Here is a 12,531-nt window from a genome sequence, read left to right as displayed (position 1 = left end):
ATTCAGATCATTACAGGGATAAAGTTCCTACACGATTCTACATGCTTAGTATATGTAGGCTATAAATAATAGGATTTTTAAAAGTCATCTTCTTAGTGTGTATATTTCTTTCAATTCAAAGTTTTGAAACACAATAGTTTCAAAATTTGCTTTTTTAAATTTTTGATTGAATTAAGAGCACATAATTAGTACACAAGCACTTGAAGAAATAATACAGGCAGAACTGCATATGGTAAATAAAGTGTTCCTCTTTACTCCTTCCTCCATGCCCTCCCCCACTCCCACCCGTTACTCTAGGATTCACAGCTGGGTGTATATCTTTCTAGGCTGTTTATAGTACATATGTACAAATACATATATGCAGACGTACAGATACATATACAAGTATTTAGGTAAGGAATTTAGAGGTGTTGTCAGGTAGAATTTGAAATAATTTGTACTATTACCGTTAGAAGGATTGTTTGTTTCCTTCTGTTACTATTCTCTTCACCCCCTCACACTGTTGGCATGCAGCCTTGATGATCTGAGAATTGGTTCTTTTGAGTAAGTCAAATGATGAGCCAAATGACAAAGAATGTGCAATTCTGTGTACAAATTACTATACCAAGAATGATCGAGTACAAAAGAAACAAATAGTCTTTGTTCCTAAAAAGTCTGTGTCATTGAGACAATCTAAAGTGTGTTTCTTAATTATTTTTAACTTTTAAAAGCATGGATAATTAAAAACAGTGTGCGAAGTGAAGTATTGCAAGAAAGTTTTTTAAAAGTGAGAAGTCAAAAAAGATTTGTGGTAGAGATGTATTTTGAGTTGACTCTTGATGATTTCAGTCAAAAACTATTTGTTTTTCTATCACTGAATATTTGATAACCTCTGTCAACTTTTATATAATTTTTGTACTGTGATATTTGATGTGGATTATTCTGGCTTTCTATAGGAACACAAGGTGCTTTTGACTGGCACACCTCTCCAAAATACAGTTGAAGAGCTATTCAGTCTTCTTCACTTTCTAGAGCCTTTACGGTTTCCTTCTGAAACAACATTTATGCAAGAATTTGGGGATCTGAAAACAGAGGAACAGGTAAACGTTTGGTCTTTGTGAATAAGTACATCAGATCTTTAATCATTGCCATTATGTGTGTATATGTGTAATTGAATGTACACGTATGTTATGTATCTTTATGCAGGTGCAGAAACTTCAGGCTATACTGAAACCGATGATGTTGAGACGGTTGAAGGAAGATGTGGAAAAGAAGTTGGCTCCGAAGGAAGAGACCATTATTGAAGTAGAACTTACTAACATTCAGAAGAAATACTACCGGGCTATTTTGGAGAAGAACTTTTCATTTTTATCCAAAGGAGCAGGACAGACGAATGTACCTAACTTGGTCAATACCATGATGGAGCTCAGAAAGTGCTGTAACCATCCATATCTTATCAAAGGTAGCTAAAAAGGATGGCGCACAAACACTTAGAAGAAATTCTCATGAATAAAAAAGCACAGCGCACTATGCTTTTCTTTCCAAGAAAAGGCACCGATCCTGTAACTTCACTCTGGTCTTCTGAGGGATTACGAGTGGTTCTTAGTCAGGGCCACTACTTCTAAACTGGGTCCCATGTTACCGCATCAGGTTGTAATAGCAGGTCTTGTTTTCAGTCTCACATGGACTGGAATTTCTCCTTCAATTTAATCATGCTTAGGCACAAACACAACAAAGCCCATCTTTGGGGCTCCACATTTACAATTTTTTCCTGGTATCTTTCCAGTCCAGGTAGCATCTCTAAATTTTTGTGCTCTCATGTTACTTTTGAAGGTCTTGTCACGTTCTCTACTTGTGTTGTGTCTGTTCAACGTTTGGGACTTTTCACTTATTTCTGGGTATATACTCCCTGCCTTACTTTATCCAAGACAAGTTATTTCTTAGCCTAGTAATGAACTCACTTGTAATCCTGGTACTGGATTCATGACTAGACAGGCTGAGGGAAGGCAGAGAGCCTTTAATGCTGACCTAGACTCTCTAGAGGAAGAAGTCATCAATGACTTATACTTTTTCTTGTTTCCTTGTTTTCATGGCCAGCAGGATAACCATGGATACATCCAGATTAATTATGATCACCTTTCAGTACTTGATCACTGTTATATTGGTGTTTAAGTATTAGAAGTGTGTTTAAAAGTATGTCTTTTTCACCTCTGTCAGACCACATTTGCATTAATTCTTTCCCTAATGACATTAAATTTTTTGTGAGCATAAATTCATATGAGGCATTATGCCAGGTGTCTGGGGAAATAAAAAGATGGTTCAGACACTGTCCATATCCTCAGTGCAGTTGCAGCCTGGTGTTGGTTGGGGATTTAGCCACAAACAGTTCTAATAAAAGTAATTTACGTGCCATCCAAAAAATTTTAGTGTGTTACAGAAACTCAGAGGAGCACTAATTCTGATTTTTGAAACAATGAAAGCAAGTGGGTGTTGCTTTCATTTATGCATTAATGCTCTCTTATATATCTTTGATAGGTGCTGAGGAGAAAATACTTGGAGAATTTAGAGATACATATAATCCAGCTGCTTCTGATTTTCATCTTCAAGCAATGATCCAGTCTGCTGGTAAATTGGTCCTTATTGATAAATTGCTTCCCAAAATGAAAGCAGGAGGTCATAAAGTGCTTATCTTCTCTCAGATGGTACGCTGCCTTGACATCCTGGAGGACTATCTTATACATAAAAGGTAAGGCATAGAATTCATCCCCTGAATTCTTATATGAATTATGCTAAGTATATGTCATTAAGGTTTTACAACACTGTACTGTAACCCAACTTTACTTTTTATCCAGATAATGATCCATTCCTATGAGTACAGATTGCTTAGGATTATGTGTCAGGTGTTTTTCTAACCTACTTATATTGCAATATTAAGGAGACTAAGAAAACTTTACAAACTGACAGGTATTTGTTGACCTAGGAATGGGTTTATTAGTGTGCATTTTATTTAATTTGAAACTTTGCAGTAATGACATTTCAAACAGACTTACAACCATCTTCAAAATGGAAAAAAATGATTCAAGATCCTTTTCAGATCTATTTCATTGTTACAGTTAAAGCCTGAACTTGCTGCACTTTGACTCCTATCATAGGAGTCTAAAATTTGTTCATGCCTTAATCTTTTCTGATTTGTTTAATGTGGGGTTTTGTTTTGTTTTGTTTTGGTACACGGCAGTTAGAAAGTCTTAAATATTGTTTAGTCACTACTTAATTATATAGGATATTTATCAGAGCATTGGTAGTCTAATCAGGTATCAATATATTAATATAAAAGGGAATCTGAAGATTGAGCTGTAGGTTTTAGTTAATGGATTTTGACTTGAATAGGTAAATAAAGGTCTATACTAGTTTATATTATGAGATTTTTTAGTTCATTTTTAATTTTCATTTTTAGTGCCATTTTTAGTGTCAGTGTTCCACTTTTTTAGTCTCATTAAAAAATGTGTATTCTCAGTTTTATACCATATAAGTAGAAGAAAGATTAAATTTCAGTATTCCTTAAAATAGCCATTCTTACATTTTCTTGATCTCTTTAGATAAGGGAATTTATAAGATAAATTTCATGGAAAACCCCAAATTTCTTTAATGTCAGAAGTAACATTAGAAGTCACACCCCCATTTAACAGGTACTAGAGACAGTGGTGGAGCTGTTGCTGAGAGTAGTCAACAGTTTGTGGAAAGAAGTTTCTTAAACCAGAAAAGGTGTAGCAAGTGTGACATGTGTTCCTCTCATTTCAGAACCTTTATGTATTTCATTTTTATTGATGTCTAACATATCTTGAGTCTTATGTTAAATGAAAGTTAAAGGAAGTTAAAGATAATTACTTGACAGTACTGACTACGAGGAAATAGCATGTAGTTTGCCCTTGTGTTAGATTTATGGTTTAGAGACTAACATGACTGACACAGAGAGAAATGTCTGTCAACTTCTTATATAAGGTGATATGAAGGCCTTTGCTTCTTGTACAAAAAAGTCATTTATTATGAGATAAGCAAAGTAGTTTTTATGGACTATTTTTGCATTTCCAACTTCTAAAACTGATATTCATTATAATGGTATTTTACCTATACATCAGGAATGCAGAGATTTTGTACTTTTACATTACTTTGTATTTCATTCTTAGCACCAATACTGATATATGTAAAACCCCAACTAGAGTAGTAATTACTTTTTAAGTTGCAGGAAAACACACTTTACATTTGATTAGAATATGTCTTCATTTTCATTATATACCTCTATTTAAATTTATTGCCTTTCGTTTGATAGGTATTTATATGAGCGAATTGATGGGCGAGTCAGAGGAAATCTTCGACAAGCTGCTATAGATAGATTTAGTAAGCCTGACTCAGATCGATTTGTTTTCCTGCTCTGTACCCGAGCTGGTGGGTTGGGCATCAACTTAACTGCCGCTGATACATGTATAATTTTTGATTCTGATTGGAATCCTCAAAATGACCTTCAGGTAAATAAATTCTTCACCTAAGAGAATTAAATTTCTTTCAAAACTTTTCTGTTCTTATATTTTTATCTGGACAAGTATGTTTTCCTAAGTAATATCTATGCCAAATAAAATAGGTAAATTATTTTAATTTTAATTTAAGGGCAATAAAATATAAAATATACCATTTATCTTCTTAAAAGGCTTTTCCTCTTTAGTATAGTATTTCATTGTTTAACGTATGTTATATAAATTTGAGAGGCCTCAGATTTAAAACTACCTTGTTTATAATAAATAAAATTTTCAGAATTTTATTTCCATAAAAATAGTATAGTATGCACAGAATTAAGACATAATAGGGTATGTCTTTTATGAAATCCTGTAGAAAATTAAGGCATTCATATAAATTAAGACTGTGTTTGGATTTTGTAGAAACAGGAATATTAATTAGAGTGATGAAAGAGAGTCAAAGTTTGCAGAGGTAAGCTATCTAGGAAAGATGACAAGATAAACTATAACAGAAATTCATGTTTTATTGTCCTTGATATTCAATTGTATTGCAAATAATATTACTTTAAATAGATAAAAACACCAAATATAGTAAGTTGTTATGAATATTATACCTGGCTCAATAAAAAATACGGTTTAACCTCTTGTTTGTGTAACTGTATGTAAGCTAGTTCTAAATATCAAAGGTTTATTCAAAATTAATACATTAAACCAGGGACAAACTATAGAAAACCAGTTAGTAAATATTTTAGGCATTGCAGGCAACATGAAGTCTTTGTCACACTGTTTTTTGGTGTTTAGCATCACTTTAATTTTTTAAATTTTTTATATTTTTAAAAATATATCTTTATTCATTTCAGAGAGAGAGAGATAGAAACATCAGTGATGAGAGAGAGTCATTGATCAGCTGCCTCCTGCACGCCCCCAACTGGGGATGGAGCCCACAAACCGGGCATGTGCCCCGACCAGGAATCGAACCCAGATCGCCTAGATCTTAGGTCAACACTCAACCGCTGAGCCACGCCCGCCGGGCTTAGCATCTCTTTTAAAATGTAAAAATTATTCTTAATAGCAGACCAGACTTGGGTAGCAGACTATGGTTTGCCAGTCCCTAGGTTAAACCAAAACATAATTATTTGCCTTTGGAATGTATATTTATACCTAAAACTGACCACAGTGCATGTGATGTTCTCAAAATTCATCTATAATAAAGTCACATTTGAGAACTGGAAAAACTTTCAGATTCCCCATGTTCTCCCTCTCCCTTGATTTTCCCTACATATTGCTAATGTGGATCCATTATACGCTAATGCAAAATTTGGCCTTTTATACTTCCCCTAGACCTCGAGCAAAGTTTTTCATTCACAGTTCTGACTTACAATGGGCACAGTGTGTGTATGAATATAACAAAGATCTCTACAATGGGTATAGCATTAATGCCACCTAAAAATTGTAAAGCCACAAATTTATATTTTAATCTGAAGATAATATGAACTTGAATAATAATATGGGAGAAAGACCACTGATGCTATAAAAACTTTTGAGTCAAAATTTATCATGTAAATTTTAAGTATAGCCGGAACTCAAGATAAAACTTCCAATATTTCTACATATTTGATTATTAGTTCTCTTTGTTTAAATAAAATTTAGTGTCCAGAGTTATTGACCTTACATTTTTGTCCCCCCTCATTTACCCAGTTTAACTAAAATATATTGAAAAGATTGCTGATAATGTAGGTTTAAAGTGTGAGTAGCCAACAGATAAAAAAATCTATTCATAGAGTTGACATTCTTTTATAAAATTATATTGATGACATCCTCTTTAAAAAACAATAATTCTTGAATGACTTACATTCTCTGAAACATAAGATTAACCTTTCACTTGTAACTGATTGTGGAATCATTTCCTTTTTTAGTAAGCTCTACCTTCATTATTAGAAAGTGGTTGTAGCTAATTCAGTAGCAAAAGGCTCTAAAAATTCTTATGTAATTTTTTATTCCGTCAAGATATTTTACTATTAAATGCCTTTTATGTGTTATCTTTTGTGCTATTTTGTGATATAAATTGAATCTGTGACTTTTCCTTTTTTTATAGGCCCAAGCTCGTTGTCACAGAATTGGTCAGAATAAAGCAGTTAAAGTCTACCGACTAGTCACTCGTAACTCATACGAGAGAGAGATGTTTGACCGAGCCAGTCTGAAACTGGGTCTAGATAAGGCTGTGTTACAGAGCATGAGTGGAAGAGAAAGTAACGTTGGTGGTGTATGTATATTTTCTTTTTCACTTCGAGTTTTTATTTGCATCTGTTTTTAACCTCAAGTGTTGGGTGTTACTTAATTTTGATCCATACTGAACACTGAATAGTTGGTTTTATGTATGGAGGCATTTCCGAATATTGTGACATTTAGTTAATACTTTTGATCTTGTCTGTTTGTATAGCTCCAGTGCTTGTGAATTCTAAGAATGTGTTTTCGAGGTAGAAATTTTTTGCTCTGTTTTTAGAACATTTATATCATGGTATAACAAAATAAGAGTTTGTGAATTTTTCTGCATATTTCTATACACAATTTTTCAAAATTGTTTTTAGGGTCAAACTACTAGCATTGATTTTGTCTTATAATAAATGATGTTTTTTGTCATTTCCTCCATCAAGATTTTTTCTTATATCTTGTGCTTCTAACAACTTTAGAATCCTAGTATTAAAAGGAACCTTGATAGTTTACCTGCCCTATACACTTTTAGATATTTTAACCTGAGATATGTAGGCAAATGGCAAATCACCTTTTACAGATAGTAAAGAAGAGTCAAGTTCAGTATATTCTTTCAGAGAATTCTCCCTTATGTACAAATTTAAATATTACCTCTGTGTTCAACATGCTTTAGGGATACTTTCTCATTTTATGAACCTAAAAAAAAATTTTATTACCAAAATTATTTTATCTTTAGATTCAACAGCTTTCCAAAAAGGAAATAGAAGATCTGCTTCGAAGAGGTGCTTATGGTGCCATTATGGAAGAAGAAGATGAAGGTTCTAAATTCTGTGAAGAAGATATTGATCAGATTTTACTACGACGTACAAAAACTATTACAATTGAGTCAGAAGGACGTGGGTCAACGTTTGCTAAGGTAACAGGGAGTGCTGTTTTATACATATGCCATTAACATTCACTACTAAAAAAATTTAAGTGTCTCGTACTCTATTGATTATTTGTAGAGCATCTACTTAATGTTTAAGGAAACTGAATTAGTTCAAAAGAGTAAGTAATACATTCTTTTTATTTTTTTCTGATTTTTTTTTTTTATCACATTTCACACATACTCATCCAATCCTGGTGAAATGGAATAAGTATAATAACTACAAATATTTTTAATCAGAATATAACATTTGAAATTAAATTTAGAAATAAAGGAACATACACTAAAGTCAGAGAAAAATATAAATAATAGTATAGGAGATTAAGTCATCTTATGTTAAGTGATAATAATAGTCCCATTTATCCGTGGCTTCACTTTCCAATTTCAGTCAACGGTAGCCTAAAAATATGATATTCCAGAAATAAATAATTCAAAGGATATTTTGAGAGAGAGAAACCACATTGGTAGAACTTATTACAGTATATTGTTATCATTGTTCTAATTTATTAATTATTGTTAATCTCTTAATGTGTCTAATTTGTGAGTGAAACTTTATCATAGGTGTGTGTAGGAAAAACCATAGTATATGTAGGTTTCAGTAGCATCCACAGTTTCAGGCATCCACTGGGCATCATGGAACATATGTCCTGTGGATAAGGGGAGGTAATAATTTAAAAGTATTTAAAAGAGGAGATTAAAGATGGTGGCAGACTGAGTGGAAGCTACACTGACACTCTCCTCGGACCAAAGTGGAATTACAACTAAAATATAGAAAAACAATACTGAATAATCTAATGTAACTGAAGACTAGCTGGAGAGTATTCTCATAACCTAGGACCTAAAGAGGAGACAGCATAGAGACTGGTAGGACGTGTGGAGGCACAAGAAGACTGGCTGGCCTCCCATAGGCAGCAGCTGAAGCTCTGGAGGGATATCTCAGCTGTGAGGGGTTCCCAATGAGAACTCTGGGGCCTAACCCCCAGGCTGGGCTTCCCAGCCAAGAGCATCAGAACTGAGAAAGCTGCCCACATAACATCTAGCTGTGGAAAGCACTGGGTTTCTGTCTGCCAGGGAGAGACAGCTGGAAATGCAGGCACCCTCTTCAAGAGCCAATACACAAAGTTTCCTGTGCAGCCACTCACCTTGGGCTCCAGCAGAGGGAGGGCAGAGTGGACTGGAGCTGTGTGAGGAGAATCCAGGGTTGGGGGCTCTGGAGATAGGGCTTGGAGGTCAGATGCCTCGATTCCTGTGCTGAGTCATTTCCCCAAACTGCAGAGGACATCTTTCTCAGGCAGACATTTTGCTGCTTTTGCCTGGGGCAATTGCTTCCCCCACCTTGTTGGAAAACCTCTTGCCCAACCCTAAGGAGTTTCTACAGCCTAAGGCTGGTTAAGAGATTGCTAATAATCAGCTCTCCCACCCTGTGGAGTTTCTACAGCTTGAGGCTCATTAAGAGAATTGGATTAATCAGCCTGAAGGCAGAGGCAGACCTCAGAGTGCTTTGAGTCTTTGCCTGATCAGCTTCTAGACCTGGGCCTTGGAAAAGTAGACTTTGTTGTGCATCTTCGTCCTGTCCAACCACACCCAGCCCCAGCAAAGGAGACCTCAAGCCCAGGGTTGTTGATAGCTCCAAACAGGGGTACTGAGAGCCCATCACAAACAGTGTCTGAAATCGGCCTGCACCAGAAACCCTCCAAAAAGAGTGAGAGTCCTTGAAGATCTACCTAATACGTAGAAACAAACCCAAACAAGCAGCCAAAATGGGGAGACAAAAAAACAAGCCCCAAATGAAAGAGCAAGAGAAGTCTCCAGAAAAAGAGCTAAATGAAATGGAGGTAAGTAATCCAGCAGAGATAGAGTTCTGAATACTGATTGTAAGGATGTTCAACAGCATGAAAAAAAGATACGGAAACTATGAAGGAAATTAAGAATGACATAGCAGAAATAAAGAATACATTGGAAGGAATAAACAGCAGGTTAGAGGAAGCTGAGGATTGGATCAGCAAATTAGAAGATGGTAGGAAAAAAATCTATTAGAGATCCAAAAAGAAAAAACAATTATAAAACAGGAGAACAGTTTAAGGGAGCTGTAGGACAACACGAAACATAACAGTATTCACCAGAAGGGGAAGAGAATAAGCAAGGGATAGAGAATTTGTTTGAAGAAATAATTACAGAAAACTTACCTAACCTGGTCAAGGAGAAGGATATACAAGTTCAGAAGGCACAGAAAGTCCCAAGCAAGAATCCTGAGAGGCCCATGCCCATATACATCATAGTTAAAATGCCATAAATTCAAGACAAAGAGAGAATATTAAAGGCAGCTAGAGAAAAGCACTCTGTTACTCACAAAGGAGCTCCCATAAGGTTGTCAGCTGATGTCTCATCAGAAACTCTACAGGACAGAAGGGAATGATATGAAGTATTCAAGGTAATGCAAAACAAGGATCTGAAACCAAGACTACTCTATCCAGCAAGGCTATCATTGAAGATAGGTGGTGAACTAAAGAGCTTTCCAGACAAAAAAAAAGGCTAAAGGAGTTTATCACCAACAAACCAGCATTGCAGGAAATGTTAAAGGAACTGCTGTAATTAGAAGTAGAAATAGAGAGGAAGAAACATAGGCATAAAGAATTAAAATGGCAATAGATAAGTATCTATCAATAATAACCTTAAATGTGAAACAAGTTAACTACAAGTTCAAGAAAATTTAAGTCATATATCAAACATTTCAGATCACAAAGGCATGAAATTAGAAATCAACTAAAGTAGAGAAACTCATAAACATTCAAACACATGCAGGCTAAACAGCATGTTACTAAACAATGAATGGGTTACCAATAAGATCAAGAAAGAAATCAAAAACTTCCTGGAAACAAATGAAAATGAACACACAACCACCCCAAATCTGAGGCACAGCAAAGCAGCCCTCAGAGGAAAGTTCATAGCACTACAGACCTACCTCAAAAATCAAGAAAAATTTTTAGTAAAGTCCCTAATCCTACAATTTAAAGCGTTAGAAAGCTCCCCTGTGAAGCCATAGGGACCAGGTCTTTGGTTTGCAAGGAGTTTTCTTATTATTGATTTGTTTTCATCAATTGTTATTAGCCTATTCAGGTTTTCTAATTTTGCCTGATTTAGTTTTACATGATCTCACTCATGTGGCTAGACTGAGGAACAAAGATCCAGAGACATAGAAGCATGGAACAGACTGATGAATATCAGTGGGAAGGCGAGGCCGGAGAGTCATGGGGAGAGATTAATCAAAGAACTGATATGCATGTGTGCATAACCCACAGATAGAAACAAAAGTGTGGTGAAGTCCTGGGCGGGGGCTGGATGCAGGGTGGAGGGGATTAATGGGCAAAAAAGGGGGGTACGGGGGATATGTGTAATACTTTCAACAATAAAGATAAATAAAATAAAAAGTATTTACAAAAGAAAAAGTATTTATAATTTTATTTTAAATATAATTTGGGAAGGTAAAAATTTGTTTTTTGAAAAGAAGTGTTAATAACTGTACACCTACCCTATTTGGGTAAAATAACTTAAAACTTTAGTAAGTGCCTTTATATTCCTTTGTCTTTTTTCCCCCTGTCAACAAAGACATGGTAAATTTATATCTTGCATTCATCTGAAGAGGTTTTTATTGCAATTTTATTACGTCCCACCTGAACTGATTCATGTAGGTTTTCCTTTCCACATTTTCTTCCTTCACCACCCCCTCTCTGTTTTCAACCGTGAAATCTTTATCTTTGTAGAGGTCACTGTTTTTGTCAGGTAGTGCAGGTTTTACACCAAAAGTAATAATATCATTCTTTATATGAAAATTTTTCTCTGCCATTCGTTCAGCAACTAGTGAAATCTTGTTTCAGGAACTTATTTTCCAGAAATACTAAAATGAAAGGATTCCAGTTGCCTAGAAAAAAAAAAGTAAAGGAAGAAATGATTATTTCTATGTGAAAAAGGGAGAGCAGAGAATGAGGAAAGCCTTTGCTGAGAAAATAACATTGGAGCTAATTCTTAAAGCAAGTGTAGATTTCATTGTGTTTCAAAAAGAGAGAGAAGGTCACATAAATGAATTAGGTGTTGCTAAACTACAAGGTAGATTTCAAGGAGTATGGTATAGACATGTATGGATGCACAGGATGAATTAAATGGAGATGAAATGAAGGGGTTAGAGACATTGTACCCAAATTGTGAAAGTTTCACAAAAATTCCATTGGAAGAATTTGTACTTGATCAGGAGGCTGTTAAAAAACTTTTAAATCCCTTCAATCAGAAAATGGCCTTAAGGCAATCTAATTTAGCATTTTAACTCTAAATTCATAATAGAGAATGAATTTGAAAGGAGAAAGACTAGAGGAAGGGAGATCAGGTAAGAGGTTTATGCAGGAAATGATGATTGATGAATTAGGGTAGTGAAGAATCACTTGAATCAACAAGTATTGATGACCAGTTAGAAACGTAAGGAAGGAGGAGACAAAAATGACTTAAATTTTTGGGTCAAGTAACTAGGAGGGTCCTGGTGTCATTCAATAAGGTAGAATGCAAGAGAAGGAAATTCATATGTAGAAAATAAAATATTGGAGTTGTTCTTTTTGTGGCATTTACAGGGCATCTAAGTGGAGATGTCCAGGAAAGTTGTCTAGGATACAGATGTAGATTTGGGAGTTAATAGAGAATAAATTAGAAGAAAGTAGCATTGAGGAAACAAAACGGATACTGCAGAAGTACATGGCTTAGAACTAAAACTAGTCATGATTCATTAAATATACCCTGGCTGTAGCCTTTTCCCACAGAAATCTTGTTTACTTTTGATTCCTTGGCTCTACCCAAGTTGTCAACACACTATGTACAGGTATTTTCCCCCCATTCCTGAAATTGTTTGAAATCTAGTTAAATTTT

General features: G+C 35.0%; 1 protein-coding gene across 17 annotated transcripts in view; it reads left to right on the top strand.

Annotated features, from left to right (window-relative positions):
• CHD9 (chromodomain helicase DNA binding protein 9) overlaps positions 1–12,531 on the top strand; it is a 165,929-nt gene that overhangs the window by 109,684 nt on the left and 43,714 nt on the right. For all 17 annotated transcript variants that reach the window (XM_081118960.1, XM_081118945.1, XM_081118959.1 and 14 more), the window contains 6 exons: positions 936–1,079; positions 1,186–1,441; positions 2,515–2,725; positions 4,307–4,502; positions 6,583–6,750; positions 7,435–7,614. In XM_081118960.1, the coding sequence (XP_080975086.1) occupies positions 936–1,079; positions 1,186–1,441; positions 2,515–2,725; positions 4,307–4,502; positions 6,583–6,750; positions 7,435–7,614 (1,155 nt within the window). The remainder of the gene's footprint in view (positions 1–935; positions 1,080–1,185; positions 1,442–2,514; positions 2,726–4,306; positions 4,503–6,582; positions 6,751–7,434; positions 7,615–12,531) is intronic.

This window comes from Miniopterus schreibersii, assembly GCF_964146895.1.
Source record: "Miniopterus schreibersii genome assembly, chromosome: 18".
Lineage (NCBI taxonomy): Eukaryota > Metazoa > Chordata > Mammalia > Chiroptera > Miniopteridae > Miniopterus > Miniopterus schreibersii.
The sequence above is the reverse complement of the archived record's forward strand: the minus strand, read 5'-3'. Positions and strand labels throughout refer to the sequence as shown.